The following is an 18,516-nucleotide window of genomic DNA, read 5'->3' on the forward strand; positions in this document are numbered from 1 at the left end:
AAGAGAAAGATCTTTTCACAAACTTAACTAGATCTCTAACATTTCCTACCGCATGTCGTAAAAGGTATATGCATACGTCAAGCCGCATCATGAAAGAAATATATTTGAGAACATCATCTCACACCTGTACTTGAGCACCTAAGTACATACCTACATACACACATACAAATATACAATGTATGGTATCTGTCACCTTATCAGTAAGTGAGAGTATCTTAAAACAATAAAAAAACGGTAAATACAGCAATATGGAGTGCGACATATACACATACGTGTCTCAGTGTGTGATCATTGCTTGTATTTGTTTTTATTTTTGGTTTGTTTTTTTAATATTATTTCATGCTACCAACATTGCTACTCGGTAGATCGGTATTTCAAGCGCTACCAAGCAACGCTCCAGTTCAAATAGAAGTCGGTTACCGTAGCGAAAAGACGTTAAAAAATAGCGGTTGCGGCACAAACACACGAGTAGACACGAAAACGGGTGCATGCGTTGCTCAACTCGAAAATACGAAAATTAAATAACTCAAAACTCGATCGTTTCGGCAGTGAGTTTGTCCGTTAGCATAGCGGCTGCAATTGCTAGCTATTGCTAGGAGGAATCGATTGCTGCAGCAATTTGATTTTTGTGTGTGAGCCGGTGAAACACACACACATACGCAAGCATAAGTGTATATAATAGAAGGATTTTTATTGCTACAAAACGACATATACAAATAAACATATTTTACACCTGTTCAAAGCATAAGTGAGATATTGAACTTGAAACGTAATAAGCGTTCAAAACGCCTATACGGTTAGGTCGGCGGCGTGGAAAGAAACTGCGGCGAAAATTTTGCGAAGTTGTTTAGTGCATTTGACAAATATAAATAGATAAAAAATTATTAAAAAATTATATTTTGATTAAAAAATATTTAAAAAAAAATTAAAAAAATATATGTAATAAACTAAAAAAGTTTAAATACAGAAATAGTGATTAAAAAATTAAAAACAAAATTTAATTAAAAAAATTAATAATTAACGAAAAAAGTATAATTATAGAAATTATAATTAAAAAATTAAAAACAAAATTAAATTTAAAAAATTATTTTAATAAAAATTCGAAAAAGCTTGATTAATTAAAAATAATAATTATTATAAAATATTTAAATAAGAAAATTAATTGAAAATTTACAAATAATTAGAAAAAGATTACTTTTCTATTTAATTCAGTCAATAAAACAACGAAAATAAAATAAAATTGTTAACCAAATTAATAAAAAAAAAATAAAAAAATAGTTAAAGAAATTAAGTTAATTAAAAAAATATTAATTGTAATCAATTAATTAACTAATAAACAAAATTAATTCAAAAAATTTAAAAAATACTAGTTTTCAAAAACATAAGAAAACTAAAAAAATTACAATTCAAAAATTAATTACCAAAATTAATTTAAAAAATTTATAAATAATATTAATTTAAAAAAATTGTCGAAAAATTAAATTGAAAAAATTCAGAAATGCAACAACAACAAACAAAAATTAATAGAAAATTTTTAAAATTAAGAAACAAAATTAATTAAAAACTAAAAAGAAATTTTAAAATATAATAAAGTTAAAAAATTAATTGTAACTATTAAAATTAATCAACAAAATTAATTAAAAAATAATAATAATTTAAAAAATACTAGAAAAAAATTCGTTTAAAAAATTAAGCAAAGCAACAACAACAAACAAATTTGTAGAAAAAATTGAACAAGATAACAACAACAAACAAAAATAAAAAATTAGTAGAAAAATTTTGATTGAAAAAATTCAACAGAGCAACAACAACAAACACACACAACATGCGGAATATACACTTTCACATCGTGACCAAAGTGCTGCTGCTCAGCTTTATTTTCACCACCACACAGCTATCGTCAACGTAAGTTTATCTGCAAAGCGTGAACGCTTGTTTCTACGTAAAAATTACTCATAAAGTAATAAGCGTTGTCTGCGAATTTGTTTTCCTATTTTTCATGTTACTTTTTTATCGAAATTGTTTACGGTTTATTTTTTATTTTTTTTCAAAAATACTTTTGAGTGCATTTAAAAATATTGCAAGCAACTTTTGTTTAGTTCGACAAAACACGCCTAATTACCGATAATGTTACGTCCGTATGCTGCTAACGAGATTCGCAGCGCCTTGAACTAGAATTTGTGACGCGCTGCTATTTTATATTTGCTAAAACGAATGCGTTTGCGCAAAAACAAATGAAAATATAAAAAAGTATAAAATGAAAAAAAAAATGAAATAAAATAGAACAGCAAAAATAAATAGAAAATAAAAACAATAAAAATATAGGTGCACAAACAGTAATGTATGTATTTACTCAGCTGACTGTGTGAACTCATGTAACATGTTTTTGTTTTTGTTTCATTTTTTGTACTTTTTCTGTTGTCTGCTAACATGCTGACTGCGTTAGAAACCGGTACTTATATGTACACACATGCCTACATGTAAATTGATAATGAAATCTCTATTGAAAGCTTGTACTAGCGGCAAATTGTCACTCATACGCACTGGCGTGTACCAACAAACATTAGCGAGACGCCGCTACTCGTTAGTTGAAGGTCGAGTTAACCTCAAATGAACGCTTGCGACGGCGAAAAAATCGAAAGTGCGTCAAAAATGCGTTAAGTGAAGTTGTAAAATGCAGTTTTTACACACATGTTTCTTATTTATGTTTTTGATTTTTTTTACGCGCGTGTAAAACTTGTATTTTTCGTTATTGGAACTTGTATGCGGCCAAATAGCGCGTAGTGGGTGTTGTATTTGCGCGAAATAAATTAATTTATCAAAATGTTAAAGTGCAAGGTGTAGTGTGTATGAACCTTTCTGTGTATTAAATTTTATTAGTAAAGCTCAAGGCATCAGAAAGGCTGATGTGGCTAAAATAATTTTTGGAAATAACAATACAAATATTAGAATTGTGTTCAAAATTGCGCTAATTATGGCATATTCAATTGAAAATCGTGTTTGTTTTATAGTTTGGACAAAACAGAATGCGCTCACTGCTTTAACTTTCACTGCTAACGACAAGCTAAAAAAAAAAAAAACAATTTTAAAATATATATAATTAAATTATAGTCGATCTGGAGCTCAAATTATCTTTATTGGAGTTTATAAATTTTTTTTTATTATGAGAAAGGGTGTGCTTTTTAATTAAGAAGTGGAAGGTTCTACTTCAAATCCTAGAATATTCCCTTTGATGCTTAAGTTTTGTGGTCAAACTGTGAGGTTTCTTAATAAAAATCATAAACATTTCGCATTGCCAAAAAATGATAAAATCGGATCAATACTATCCCTACACGCCATATAATTAAAATATGCTTTTTAAACTTCCGGTTGGGTTTCTACCGTATATATCAGTAAATTTACAAGATATTATGAGACCAGTTCATCAATAATAATTTTCGTTATTTCAGCAGACTTTATGCTATAGAATGTGTCTGTGCGTGAATTCTCTTTCCAAAATTGCATGAAAACATGTTCAAGTATACTTGAATGCAATCATAGATCAGATCTTCCCCTCGCCTGAATAATATAGAAGCCGTCAGTAAAATATGATTCAAATAAAAAATCATTATTAAAAATATTACAGTTTTTAGTAACTTTTTTTCATCAATAAACCTTTACAAAGCACTAGAAGATCTGGTCTATTGTTGAATTGCTTTAGTTTTAGCATAATAACCGTAGAGCGGTTCGTCAGGCTAGATCGGTCGGCCACTTCACAATGGACCATAGGTCGCAGTGCAAAAAAACTATTATCTTCTTTCTCGATACATCGTTTTCAAAGTAAGTGGTCACGATTTTTTAGAAACTAGTGAAGCGATCTTATTCGCTGTTCTTCTAAATAGGATAAGCTCGTAACTAATTTATTCAAAGCAATTTGTGGTAAAAATTAGACCTTAAATCATACTGTTTTGCTTGCAACTTTGACAAAAATTAATTTTTTTTTCAAATCCTTCGATCAATGACGACCTATACTCAACTACTACTGGCCAATGAAATTTGACTTTTTTATTTTTTGTTGAATACTTCGTGTGACTACCGCGAAGAGACCTTTTTGGACGGCGCGTCCAGGAGCTAGCTGCCAATGGCTGAATTTCTAAAAGTTTTTTTTATAAAAAAATCACATATCATTATTCAAATGGTTCTCTTTGATATGCTCAAAAGTTGTAATAAATTAATTCATTTATTATATGAAAAAAAACTTGGTCAAAATAGGCATTTTTTCGGCCATTAAAACCAACGTAATCCCGTAATGAAATGAAATTTCAGAATTTGCATTTCAAATCTGACAATGATAACGATTTAATAATTCTAAGAGTATATAATAGCAGTTATCTTGAAGTTGATGAGATTTCGACTTAAGTGTGTATAATTCACTGAGCATTGCGACCTTAAAATTCTAATGCTTTCAATGTGATTGTTCCAAAAAGTAGCACCATGTGATTTCTAAGTACATAACTTCTCTAATAATATCAATTAATCATTTAATCATTGGTTTATTTTACTTTTAATAGGAAATCCGATAACAAGGCATTTATATAACTATATACGAGGTGTATTCAAAAAGTATCGCGAATTTTGTGTTTTTTCAAAAATTATTTATTTATTCATGAATATGAAAAAGTCACAGGCCAGATCTGGGGACTACGGTGGCTGCGGCATCATTAGTGTGTTGTTTTTGGCCAAAAAGTCGTGCACAAGCAACGATGTGTGAGCAGGGGCGTAATCGTGGTGCAATATTTTTTTATAGGTAAAAATCGAAAACGATCCAAAACACGTGCGAGCAAAGCAGCTGTCAACAATTAAATGAACATTCAAAATGGCCGAGCTTGTCGGCATAAGTGAGAGACATGAGTACCAACATAACGCCACAAAAAATTCAAAATTCGCGATACTTTTTGAACACACCTCGTAAAGTAGTGTAAAGTATTTTATAAAATTATTTATATAATAGTTAGATCAACAGACAGATCTGACAGCAAAATATTATTCGAAATAAGCGGAGTCACAGTGATGCAATTCAATGGATTAGAATGCTAATTGTAAACTTATACCGTTAAAAACCTTGTGGCTTCATTGCAAGAAGCGACTATAGAAGTCTAATTGGAGTTAACTCAGGACTACCGAAACTGCAAAGAATTAGGAAAATAAAAAGAAATCTCAAACAAACTTTAACAAAAATCTCGGGTACCGCTATTGCAATTTAACCGGTAGTTGACTGGCAGTGTTGATATCGGATTAAAAAAAGCTTGTTTTCTAAAAACTCATTAATATATTATATTCTGTGTAATTTTCTATTGCTGTTGTAATTTATAGATTTTTTGTTGCGTTGGGTATAAATATGCACTAATGTTAAGAAGCTTAAAGCAATTACTAACAATTGATGAGGATATTAAGCACTATTAGTGCACGCATTTTAGATATGATATGATAATTTTACATCACACATATTTGTTTCTGTAATTTGTGCTAGTATTAGCATGTGTGAGAGTATAGCGGTAGTGAGGCAGCGATTGCAATTGACTAGTGTACTTAGGTTGGAAGTAATATGACGTTCACTTTGTTTGTTTATACCTAAAATAGACATGAAGGCGGTAAAATAAATAGTTAGGTTAGGTCATGGGTTTATTCAAAGTCTATGAATCTCAATTGCACAGATAATTGACATTTGTAAATTAAGAATTTGAGAATAAAAAAAATGAAAAAGCAAGTTTTTTGTGATGTGAAAATGAAAAATGTAAAAAAAATTAAGTGAATCCTGTTTTTTTTGGTAAAAATCAATAATAGTAAAATATTATAAATTAAAAAAGAAAGAAACATTAACTTCGGCTGCAAAAGAGCTACAATACTCTTCATAGGGGCATTTTTTAAAGCACAAAATGGCAAAAAAAGATGTTTATTTTGATTTTGGTCGCTCAATTTGTTTGGCGGCTTTATCCTACTTTATATAGTTCTCCAATATCAGCGATTCCAATAAATGAGCGGCTCCTTCTAAAGGTTAATCCATTTCGAGGCTCCCATACAGATACAGAAACTTAAAATTTAATGGGGAATATTTATTATTATTTGAAAGGAGATTCTTTGGCATTTACTTTTTCAAGACTATCCCTTTCAAATGTTGGTCGCAGCTACGTCTTAGATGTCCATCTGTTGAGTTCAATTATCGATGACTCGTTCAAGCATTTCGACTGGTAACTGGCTAATGACACGCGTGATGTTTTGCCCCAAGGCCTGAACCGAAGAGGAATTGTCCGCATAGACTTTAGACGTTACATATCGCCACAAGAAGAAGTCTAACGGTGTGGCATTACACGATCTTGGTGGGCAATCGACCGGCCTAAAACGTGAAATTATTTGCTCACCGAAGTGTTAATAAAACCATTGATTGATGCGATGTGTGCGAACGACACCGAATCGACTATCCACAGTCTTCGTGTACACTCTCAGCTACGGTTGCCATACTTTTTTAAATTTATGAATTTTGTTTTTTTTTCTTCCAAGCCAAACACAATTACCACACCTTAGTCAAAGTTAAAGTGGAACTATTCGAAGCATTTTTTAAATCTGCCTTTTGCTCATAATGGAGAGCTTTTAAAATATTCAGAGCACACTTCTATGTGCATAAGCGGGCATTTATTGGGTTCGCTTGCAAAGTTTCGCAAATATGCAACGGTAAACAACATGTTCTACCCATAAAATGTTTTCATATGCAAATTGCATGGTGCGTTAATAAGAAGTGTCAATTTCGCTGATATAAAAGAGATCAACCGTGACGAACTTACCGTTGTTTGAGTTCAGTTGACAAATGTCGTGCTGTGCAAATATTTATTGAAATGTGCAAATAGAAAATACGCGCCAAAAAGCAAATAAACATATGTACAAACATACAGATATACATATCTACATACGTGCACTTGTTGGTATATACGCTATATTCATAATTACTTGAATTTGCATTTTATTGAAGAAATAGTATATACCTACGTAGACTTAAGATGAGTTTAAAAATGTCATAAAGCTGAGGAAATCCAAGCAAACAAACAAATTTTGCATAACACAAACAAGAACTATGGATATATGGAGTCTAGGGCGAGCTTTCACCCGATTTTATTCATTCTAAGCATAAACCGTTATACGAGGGCTGCTATATATATTTCTGGCCTAATAATGAAAATAGGAATATTTATCAACGAAAATGTTTTTTTTGTTTTTTTTCGTTAGATTTGGCTCGTCTTGGAAGACCCACACGGTCGATTGCTGTTTTGTTTCGGGCTCATACGCATAGATTCATGATTCGTCACCTGTGACGATCTTATAAACGTCTTTTGAAGCACCGCAATCGTTTTTTTCTGCATTTCTTTACACCAATCCACACGAGCCTTCTTTTGAGCGATTGTCAAATTGTGCGGGATCCAACGAGAACAAACCTTTTTTACGGCCAGGTGTTCATGCAATATCGCTGTCTGCTGGTGGGAGAAATGCATAGGCATGTCTCTATCTGAAGGTATGTTACATGACGGTCTCGCATTATCAGTTCACGTACGGCATCGATATTTTCTGGCACAACGGCTGTTTTTGGACGACCTTCACGGAATTCGTCTTTGAGCGAGCGTCGGCCACGATTGAATTCGTTGTACCAGTTTTTCACAGTGCTATAGGATGGTGCTTCATAGCCGTACAAAGATTTTAGTTCATCGATGCACTCTTGTCGTGATAATCCACGTCGAAAGTTGTGAAAAATGATCGCACGAAAATGTTCACGAGTTAATTCCATTTTTTGGCCGAGATGAATTTTTTAATTCCCTGTAAATAAATCAATTCACGATTAAATGACAAAACGTTCTGAGTGATGTTATGCTAAAAAATGTCAAACTTTCCAATGGAAATGTCAGATTGCCCCTGGCAACTTAGTGTTGTTTAGGCCAGAAATATATATAGTAGCCTATGTAGCATTTTATTGATTTTCTGTTAATGGCGTTTTGTGGCCGTGGCAGTGGTACGAGATAAGAGATACATATAGTCAAGTTACAGCTTGCACGGACGGACGGATAGACAGACAATCACCAGGGTTTCAACTAGTCTCGTCACCCCATATCTATGCATCTCGCTTAGTTTCAGGTGATACGTACAATCGTCAGCTGTTTCCAGTTATGACTATTATACCCTGTAGCAACATGTTGCAAGAGTATAAAAACCATAACAACAACAAAAATATAATGCATATAAAAAATTATTTGTGCAACTTTTGAGGCTTAATCCCTCTTGTTTTCTTAACCGCTGGAAAATTAAATAATATTTTGCTAACCTTCGCTGCCTGAAAGGACAATTTTAATTATTTTTAGTTTTACAGTCACATTTATTTAAAGAAAAATAAAGATAGCAAATAAATAAATAAATAAAAAAAGTATTTTTAATTATTTCGGCTATAGCCCTATATTCTGCTGCCGCGTGTTATAAAAGCGAAGTATTTTGTCAGCTAAGCACTTATCGCTGCTCATTGTTTGCGCAATATGCAACACAACGTTTTGTATAAATATTTTCCATTAATTTGTGCATAAGCATCTCGCAATTATTTACTATTGGATTTCCGAAGCTCATTACTGTCATTGTGTGTTTTCTTTGAAAAATAACAAAAATTCAGTTTTTTTAAACTTTTTAAATGCTTTCGTAATCAACTGTGTACACACACACATACACACTTACATACTTACAAATATTCTATGGCGGTTTGTTTACTCATTGGCGGCACTTTTATTAGAATAGGCAACACACATACACTTACATACATGCGTACATATGTATATGTTATATAAGAAGATGCTTAATTAAAAAATAGTGCAAACTTTGAAGAAAATTAATTTTCTATACGGAAATAAGAATGAGAACAGCTGTTGTTGTGTTGCTTACCAAAGGATTGCCGGTGCAAAGGCAAAAGTATCTCACTTGTGGCATTTATTTATTTTTATACACTGAACAGTGTTTCGGAGTTTGCCACAAAATTAAGGCTCAGTAAAAACAGAAGAAGAGCTAAGTTCGAGTGTCACCGAACATTTTATACTCTCGCATGATAAAGTGATAATCGAGATTTCATTATCCGTCATTTACATATTTTTTTATTTTGCTGTAAAATTAATTAAAATTAAATTCTGAGAGATTTACCGATATTTTCGGTGAAAAATTAGGTTAGGTTAGGCACTGAGTTCTTCGTGTTCGATATCAGGGACCTTGAAAAGTTATAGTCCGATCACGACAATTTTTCCACAAGGGATACCTCAGCTCAAATACCGTATTTGTGTAAAGTTTTATTCCGCTATCATCATTGGTTCCTAATGCATATATTATACAGAGAAGGCATCAGATGGAATTCAAAATAGCGTTATATTGGAAGAAGGCGTGGTTGTGAACCGATTTCACCCATATTTCGTACATGTCATCAGGGTGTTAAGAAAATATTATATACCGAATTTCATTGAAATCGGTCGAGTAGTTCCTGAGATATGGTTTTTGGTCCATAAGTGGGCGACACCACGCCCATTTTCAATTTTTAAAAAAAGTCTGGGTGCAGCTTCCTTCTGCCATTTCTTCCGTAAAATTTAGTGTTTCTGGCGTTTTTTGTTAGTCGGTTAACGCACTTTTAGTGATTTTCAACATAACCTTTGTATGGGAGGTGGGCGTGGTTATTATCCGATTTCTTCCATTTTTGAACTGTATATGGAAATGCCTAAAAGAAACGACTCTATAGAGTTTGGTTGACATAGCTATAGTAGTTTCCGAGATATGTACAAAAAACTTAGTAGGGGGCGGGGCCACGCCCACTTTTCCAAAAAAATTACGTCCAAATATGCCCCTCCCTAATGCGATCCTTTGTGCCAAATTTCACTTTAATATCTTTATTTATGGCTTAGTTATGACACTTTATAGGTTTTCGGTTTACGCCATTTTGTGGGCGTGGCAGTGGGCCGATTTTGCCCATCTTCGAACTTCGAACATCTTATGGGGCCAAGAAATACGTGTACCAAGTTTCATCATGATATCTCAATTTTTACTCAAGTTACAGCTTGCACGGACGGACGGACGGACAGACAGACATCCGGATTTCAACTCTACTCGTCACCCTGATCACTTTGGTATATATAACCCTATATCTGACTCTTTTAGTTTTAGGACTTACAAACAACCGTTATGTGAATAAAACTATAATACTCTCCTTAGCAACTTTGTTGCGAGAGTATAAAAAAGACCGTGGAGAGTCGATTCGGCGTCGTTCGCCGTAACTCGGAATGACTTATGGATCGATATGACGCATTTTATGTCCAGATCATAAATTGAATTGTTGAACAGCTTCGACGTCATATTCATAAACTCACATCACGAACCCAGTAATGATGGGTTATATGAATATAGGGCCCCCAACTACGTTGTCAAGCTTTTTTTGTGACTTCCAATTGTACTCGTTTTTGCAAAAGCTTCGGGTATTTTGGTATGAGTCTAGCCACACGTTTCATACCCAAAATATTAGCGAAAATGTGTTAACTTCTTGATATAGATACATAACATAGCAAAAAAAACTGTTAGTTATTAGCTTACATTATCCCTTCTCTGAATCATCAAGATCCGCTTATAATAAATTAATAAAAATATCTTTCCTTCTTGTTCTTCTTTAGAGCGTCGCAAGCTGCTGAAGTGGAGGAAGACTGCCCGCCCATCTCGAACGCTACAAACTTACAACAAACACAACTAATACAGCGGTTAACGCATGTATGCCGTTATGATCGCCTAGAACGGCCAATCGGTGAGTTTTCAAAGAAAAATTTTCATAAAAATTGAAAAATAAATAAATAACTGTACATAATTATAGAATATGGCATGAATGGTGAACGTTTGCCCGTTACCGTTAAGGCGCGTATCTACGTGTACTTTTTGCAAAATCTAAATTCCGACTTGTTACAATTCAAAATGCACGCGTTGCTGCAGCTAAGCTTCAACGACAGTCGTCTGTCTTACAAAGAGTTGAAGCGACACGACAATATCATCGGACAGAAGCACTTGAGCGAACGTCTGTGGCTGCCGCACATCTTCTTCGCCAACGAACGTGACTCCAGCATTTTGGGTACGGATGAGAAAGATGTCTTGACCTCGATATCGCCCGAAGGACGAGTCGTTATTTCGCAGCGCTTGCAGGCAACGCTCTACTGCTACATGAACTTCAAGAAGTTTCCCTTCGACGAGCAATTCTGTTCGACTGTGTTGGAGAGTTGTAAGTTGAAGAGAGACAGATCGAGTAGCTTCTTTGAGCGTAAATGAGCATGAAATATATGTATTTTTGCAGGGATGTACAACAAAACGGAAATGGTGCTCAAATGGGAACCATATTCGCCGATTTCGTTCGATCCCGAAATGCACCTAACCGAATATAATATGCAAGGCTTTTGGTATAACGAAACGATTGTCAACTCGGATGGTATTAATTTGCGACATGGATCGTTCGGTGAGTGGAGTCTTGTTGGTTCTTTAAAGCTTCAGTTAAAATCGGGTTATTGAAATCCCACCGATTGTTAATAAGATTATGTTTACGATATTCATTATGTAATCACAATGTAATCACATGTAATTTTTATTATTATTCTCTATTATGTTTGCAGTTGGCAATTATAGTTCTCTCAGTTTTACGGTACATCTTAGCCGTGAAACCGGTTTCTATTTGCTGGACTATTTCTTGCCCTCAATGATGATCGTTGCAATTTCGTGGGTTTCATTTTGGTTGCAGGCCGACCAATCTCCTCCTCGTATTATGTTAGGTAAGTAAAACAAAATATTTATTAAAATTTTGTATATAAATGAATTAAAAAAAAAGAGTTGCCTACCTTTAGGCGCCAATGAGAAGAAAGTTGAACTATGTAGTGAAGGTTCAGACCTTATAAAATTCTCTTCATATATCATTATTGCTAAGATACATTTTAAACGGATTTTTTTTTTCGAAAGTGTTGCCTACATTTAGGAGTCCAGAAAAAAAAGATAATCTAAAAAGCTAAAGCCGGTTTTAACTTTTATTAATTATTGAAATTTAATTACAAAAAAAAATACATTAGCGAAAAATCACAAATCACAAGATTAAAATTTTGGCAGAAAATCTAGTAAAAAATTGTTGCCTACCTTTGGGCGTCACAGAAAATAAATTTGATCTATGAATATAAAGGTTTACAGCTCTCCAAATATTATTACCTACAAAATCAATATTTTGACCGAAAATTAGTTTTCGAAAATATTGCCTACATTTAGGAGCCAAGTAAAAGAACGTTAGACTATGAAGCTAAAAGTACAGACCAAATATTTTAAACTTAAAATTTCTCTAAAAATCAGCTATCATCTCCCCCAACATCATCTACAACAACAAAATTTCACTTTCTTCTATTATCTTGCAGGTACCAGCACTATGTTATCATTCATTACGTTATCGTCATCCCAAACGAAAACCTTACCCAAAGTGAGTTACATAAAAGTATCTGAAATTTGGTTTCTCGGCTGCACATTCTTCATCTTCGGCAGTTTGGTGGAATTTGCCTTCGTCAATACGATTTGGCGACGCAAAGAGAATGTTGAATTGAAGAAAGTGAATAGCAAATACATAGTGAAGGCCTCACTAACACCGCGTCCAACCAGACGCGATATAAACAAGAATAATCTGTCGCGCACGCGCTCTTGCTCCAGTCTCGATAATATAACATCCAGCACGGAAAGCGTATTGAAGGGTAATTCCAATCCGGGTTACAACAATCACCTAACTGTACATGTAAGTTAAAGCAACGAAGTAGTAACGATTGAAAAGCATCGGTAAATTATACAACTATTTTCAGAACCTGCCGATTATCACCACCGAGTGCGCAGACACTGCATCCGTGACGAGTGAGCGCAATAGCAACGGTACGGATCATGTCATTAATATCGATAAAACTGGAACGTACAGCATGAACGATAAGGAGAAGGAAGCGAATCCTGATCATACAACATTTACAACAATGACACCACAAGAGATCGCCATGTGGATCGATCGGCGTTCACGTTTCCTATTTCCGGTTATGTTTTTGGCCTTCAATGCGCTCTACTGGACATTTGTCTACTGCTTTTGACACAATCCAAACGAACATGCATACGCACACATACACAGATAATTTTATAAGAACATTGTAGTATTATTTAGCAATTAGCATATATAAATACCAAATAATATTTTTAAGCCAGCGTTTTATATAAGCAAACACAAGTATTTATATATTATGTCTATGTACATATAGAATATGTATGTAACTAACTCTGTAGATAAACCGATTATATACTTTATATATGTAAACGTCCATAAGGTCTCATCCAACGTTCACCAATACAACATTTAGCTATGCCTTTGCCTGCAAAACTAGTCACTAAGTCAGCAAAAAATACACACACATATTCACACTTAAATACATACGTGCATTGTTGCATATGTATGTATATATTTATAAGTTTCACTCATTTGTACTTAATTGCATGAAGGCATTCAACAAAAACTTCCACTTTATATATACGTACATAAATACAAACATATGTACATATATGTATTTGTATATAGAGCGTTATTGTGCCAAAAGGCCAAACACGAAGATTCTACAATTTTTACACATGTCATTTTTATCTGAAAAATAAATGTTTTCTAAGAATATTTTGTTGTTGCTCTTGTTGTAATATTAGTACGTGCATTCCGATGGGTATTTCATTCATTTATATCACAAAGGTTTGGCTATTTCTTCACCTGCCTTATCAACTCAGTTTGCATCAGACTTTGATGAGTCAAAGAATTGCTCATGAAGTTGTTGGCAAAATAGTGGCTTCATTATTAAATTTCATAGAAAATTAATTTAGAGTTAGTTAAATGTGGTTTTTAATTGGTACACAGTACGTGATAAAATTTGTTTTCGAAAATCTATCGACTCGCTGCTGGTACTTTACCCACATACACATAAGTATGTATGTATGTATGTACACATATGCATATATGTATAATTATAAAGAATGATACGGAAATGCTATTACACACTTTCCTGAACAGTGATTTTTAAAACGGTCAACAAACATTACAAAAATTTAATTAACTGATAAGAAGGAAATCTCATTTTTAGCATATTTTAAATTAAATTATTAAAGATCATTTTCATTTGATGGCAACGTGCTTTTTCAAATAATTTTAAAAAATATAGATAATTTTTTTAGTCCAAATAATTTACACCGAACGACAATAGCAAACACAAGCTGCTATTTTTGGTTAAATTTTTGCTGATTTGTTGTTATTTTAACAGTCTGAAACGTTCCACAAAGAATATTTATTGTAGCCTTTCACATTTTCATTTTTCATATTAAATCTTTAATAATTATTTTAATTTTCAATTTAGAAACATAATCTAGTTATACAGTTAATGCTTGGATTGCGAGGTAATTAAAAATTCGTATTTTTTAGTTTTTCAAACCACATTCACAATTTATTGTTGGCTTTAGAGAGTCTATATATGCATGTATGTACGTACGCACATAAATGGCACACAAATACATATTCTCCCGGAAACTACTACCTACTTAGTTTCTCAAAACTTATATCCGGAGCAGCTGTTGTTTATTTTTTAACATTATAGCCAACTGAACCATAGAAATATATTTTATACTGAGTAAATAACATTATAACTGATATTTTTGTAACTGTATAATACCGTTGCACTATGGAATGCACATTCCTAACCCTAAATTTTGACTAGACACTTTCAGGGAAAAATAATTTATAAAGAAAGAAATTTGAGATATATATGTAAACAGCACCCAAAAATGCATACATACTCGTAAATAAATATATGAAATCATTCAAAAATACTCACTAACAACTTTTAATTCCAGTAAACACACAACAATTCAAAATCACTTTAATAAATTATAAAAAGACCACTTGTGGATTTTCGTAAGCACTTTTCACAATATAACAATTCTACTAAACCGAAATGAACTACAACTCCTTTAATTTAAACTTAATGTTTATATTTTCTTTGTTAAACAAATTATAAAATGTGAATTAGGAATCATATTTTATTTATTTATTGCTTTGAAACAGTGTTGCTAAAATTAGCAAAACACTTTTTGACATGTACTGCTCAAAAGCGATAAAAAAATTAAAACATTTTGGATATACTCTTACTATTTATTATAATAATCTAAAACACACTCCAAATTATGATTAATAAATTTATTTTAACTTTTTATCAGTTTTAATTCTTTACAAACATATATGTATATTACATTTTCAACCGCACAGGGGCGAAATTCAACAAGAATTTGCAACACTGAAAATCTCGCTTGTAAAGTGTTTCGTTCCTCGAGTGTGTTTTTGTTCATCGTGTTGCAGCAGATTGTCGAGCCAATTGAAGGCACCTAATTTTTTGTGTTTTTCTTTGATCGAGGTAATAAAACATTTGGTGTGCGAATTTTCCAAAAATAATGTGCAATTACAATATAGAGCATAATGCTATAAATATGCAAATTTTGGGTAAAATCAACGCAAACGCTCATAAGTGCCCGGTGCTGACAGGAACTTTGGTAGCAAACCAAAAAAATTACATAACCCAAATCGTACAGCGAATAGAAAAAAATCTTTTGCAAAATGTTCATTATTACAATTTGCATATTTATACAAATAATTGTGCATCTCTTAGCTTGCTGACATAATGCAAATATAAGAAGTTCATCAAATAGTTACTTTGTAATTCCAGTGTAGAAGTACATAGCAGCCAAACAAAATGCGTATCACCTCGTCCCTGCTTGGAGCCCATTTCGGCAACTTGGCCAAGGTGCACGGTATTGTCACCTATAAGCTGTCGCCATTTGAACAGCGTGCATTTGCTGGAGCGATTAGCAAAGGTCTGCCTAACATTTTCAACCGCATCCGCTCTAATATCTTCATCGTGGCACCACGTAAGTTTTGAGACCTTACTACCAGTTGGTATGGAAGTTACTTTAATATTGCTTAAATTCTTTTTCAGCCTTCATTGTTGGATATCTTATCTACGATCTGACGGAACGTGAGCACCACCACTTGTCTCGTAAGAATCCAAAGGATTTCGAGGATGAAGAATAGAAATGTATTTTTAAAATTAAATAGATTTTCGACCACACAAAACTAGAAAAACAAATAAATAGTTTAATTGTGAAAAGTATGTGTGCTTTGGTATATTTTACTGCAAATTAGATTGTTGGTTTGTGAGACATCACAAAATTATTTTGTTAACTCATTGGCGATTGTTACTGGAGGTGACCTAACTTGACGAGTTAGAGTGTAGGATAAAAATTCTGGAACTTTACTCTACAATGTTTGTGTCATTAAGTAAAACTAAAAATAAAAAACATTTGTTTTAGGGTAGAGCTTTTTTTACAAATGGAGTCGTACTTAAGTGCATCGATTCTTCCCTATCATTAGGAAGCGAAGAAACTCGCCAAAAATGTTAGAGGTTTAGGAATCACATTTTGTTTTTTATTATATCATTGACAAAAAACGGTGTTTTGGATTTGATGTAAAACATTAAAATTTTTACTTAAAAAATAAAGAATTTTTCTTCTATATTCACAATTAAGACACATGGTTCACCCTGCAAAACGTAACGCACCGTCTCGTTACGTGTTGAAGTGTCACGAATCAGTCAGCTGATGTAACTGTCAATTTAGATTTCACAGCTGGATTTGTGTCGTTTAATAAATTTCTTTGTTTTTCTAGCATATTAATTTTTTAAAGAATTTTTGGCGGAATTTCCTTTTCATGTATAAACTACTTATAGTCAACAAAGTGCATCCGAATTCTTAAAGCAACTTTTGGCGTATTATTAAAGCAACTTTAAGGAAATTCCTGAACGTGAACGGATGCAGATAGACAACAGTATAAGATGGATGATTGCTGCAGTAATGAAATGCGCAGTCAAACCTTCCATAATGTGTTGAAATCAGTATTAGATTCGAAAGTTGTCAACATCCAAGTCTTTACCGTGGCCGTTGGTATCCTATTTATTGTAATTCTACTAAAAAATCGTTTTCGCAGTTTCTGTGGCACTTAGCTAAACAACAGCTTAATAAGGACTGGAGTTCTGTGGTGATGTGTAAAACTGGACATGTAGTAACTTAATAAATTAAGATTCAATATAAAAATCTAACTTAAAAAGTTCTTTTAATTTTCATTGCAGTTGGAATGTATGTAGGTGTATAGATTAATTTGTTCATAAATATATACACGGAGTACTTGACATTGAGGCAAACCGTGTATGTACATATGTGTTAAAAGTAGGAATCTTAATAAGAATACGAATTATTTTATTTATAGTAAACGTTCTTATATAAAGTACTAAAACAAAACGATAATTTCGTGTGAATACATTTCACATTTAAAAAAAATGTCCAAAAAAAAGGTTGATTTTGATTAGCGATTTTATATGGCAGCTATATGCTGTAGCGGTCCGATCTGAAAAAATTATTCGGAGATTGTGGCGTTGCCTCTGGAAATATGCTTTCCCAAATTTTGTGCAGATATATTTCTATGGAAAAAGTTATTTTTTATACAAGGACTAGCTTTTGATCGGTCAGCTTGTATTATATGCTATAGTGGTATGGCACAGGCGGCACCGATTCTCTTTTAACAGCTTCGTATTGAGAAAAGGACGTCTGCAAAGTTTCAGAGCGATAGTTCAAAGCCTGAAGGACGTATATACAGACAGACGGCCCGACGCACATTTCTAAATTTATACAGCTAATCACTCTGATTCTTTTTAAATATATTTTCGACGCTTTCTGCTGGGTTTAGAAGGTTTCATGGCACACTGTCCAGGGTTTAAAAAAGTAGGAAAAAGCCTTGAGTACAATAATAAAAAATGGGGTTATATGCACTGATATGTATATACACGACATACAATTGTAATCTATTGCCCACTGGAGGGACTCGTTATATATAATAAATATAGGTAACATACCTCGCTTAAAGATGATATATGTGTGTATATCCGATCTGCGTCTGTTGCGTTGAAAATCCTTATCCTCTTGATATCCTTATACCATTGGTCCAATTGCACAAAATTTTTCAACTTTTTATAACACAAATTAAATTTATACACATTTCGTAGTTTAGGCACACACTTATCATTACAACAAACTGCTTTATAATTTAATAAGTAAACATAGTATATTTGAAAAGTTTTAACCGCGCGAGACGCCAAATTTAGCGCAAAAAGACACTACATTAATTTTCCATTAGCAACACATCCAAATTCACATACAGACGTTACTTAATACAGGGAGGTCTTAATTACAATTATTTTCAAATTCCACTCATACCTTGCAGGCTAAGTAGGCCTTGTTTTTTATATCATATTCAAATTTGCAACACTTATCTCAGTTGGTGTTGGTTTTTTCAAGTGGAAAGTTTTGTGAAGT

The 18,516-nt window shown here is 32.9% G+C and overlaps 3 protein-coding genes across 5 annotated transcripts; all 3 read left to right on the top strand.

Annotated features, from left to right (window-relative positions):
* Positions 1 to 1,460: 1,460 nt before the first annotated feature.
* On the top strand, positions 1,461 to 13,732 carry LOC105233524 (pH-sensitive chloride channel 2). Of its 2 annotated transcripts, XM_049458001.1 has the most exons (8): positions 1,461 to 1,515; positions 1,761 to 1,905; positions 10,701 to 10,828; positions 10,895 to 11,293; positions 11,366 to 11,524; positions 11,679 to 11,834; positions 12,459 to 12,826; positions 12,891 to 13,732. In XM_049458001.1, exons 2-8 carry the CDS (start codon positions 1,826 to 1,828, stop codon positions 13,161 to 13,163), a joined length of 1,563 nt encoding a protein of 520 aa, XP_049313958.1. In that variant the 5' UTR covers positions 1,461 to 1,515; positions 1,761 to 1,825; the 3' UTR covers positions 13,164 to 13,732. The 2 variants fall into 2 exon arrangements, with proteins under 2 accessions (XP_049313958.1, XP_049313957.1); XM_049458000.1 differs by lacking the exon at positions 1,461 to 1,515 and having other exon boundaries at positions 1,724 to 1,905.
* A 1,627-nt stretch (positions 13,733 to 15,359) lies between these two features.
* LOC105233525 (cytochrome b-c1 complex subunit 8) lies at positions 15,360 to 16,262 on the top strand. 2 transcript variants are annotated; one of them, XM_011215635.4, is made up of 3 exons: positions 15,360 to 15,509; positions 15,819 to 16,020; positions 16,089 to 16,262. In XM_011215635.4, exons 2-3 carry the CDS (start codon positions 15,846 to 15,848, stop codon positions 16,181 to 16,183), a joined length of 270 nt encoding a protein of 89 aa, XP_011213937.1. In that variant the 5' UTR covers positions 15,360 to 15,509; positions 15,819 to 15,845; the 3' UTR covers positions 16,184 to 16,262. The 2 variants fall into 2 exon arrangements, with proteins under 2 accessions (XP_011213937.1, XP_011213939.1); XM_011215637.4 differs by having other exon boundaries at positions 15,395 to 15,509; positions 15,824 to 16,020.
* A 490-nt stretch (positions 16,263 to 16,752) lies between these two features.
* On the top strand, positions 16,753 to 17,254 carry LOC105233526 (uncharacterized). The gene has a single exon (XM_011215638.4). The coding sequence runs from the start codon at positions 16,983 to 16,985 to the stop codon at positions 17,148 to 17,150; it is 168 nt and encodes a 55-aa protein (XP_011213940.1). The 5' UTR covers positions 16,753 to 16,982; the 3' UTR covers positions 17,151 to 17,254.
* Positions 17,255 to 18,516: the final 1,262 nt, after the last annotated feature.

Source organism: Bactrocera dorsalis, chromosome 5 (assembly GCF_023373825.1).
Source record: "Bactrocera dorsalis isolate Fly_Bdor chromosome 5, ASM2337382v1, whole genome shotgun sequence".
Lineage (NCBI taxonomy): Eukaryota > Metazoa > Arthropoda > Insecta > Diptera > Tephritidae > Bactrocera > Bactrocera dorsalis.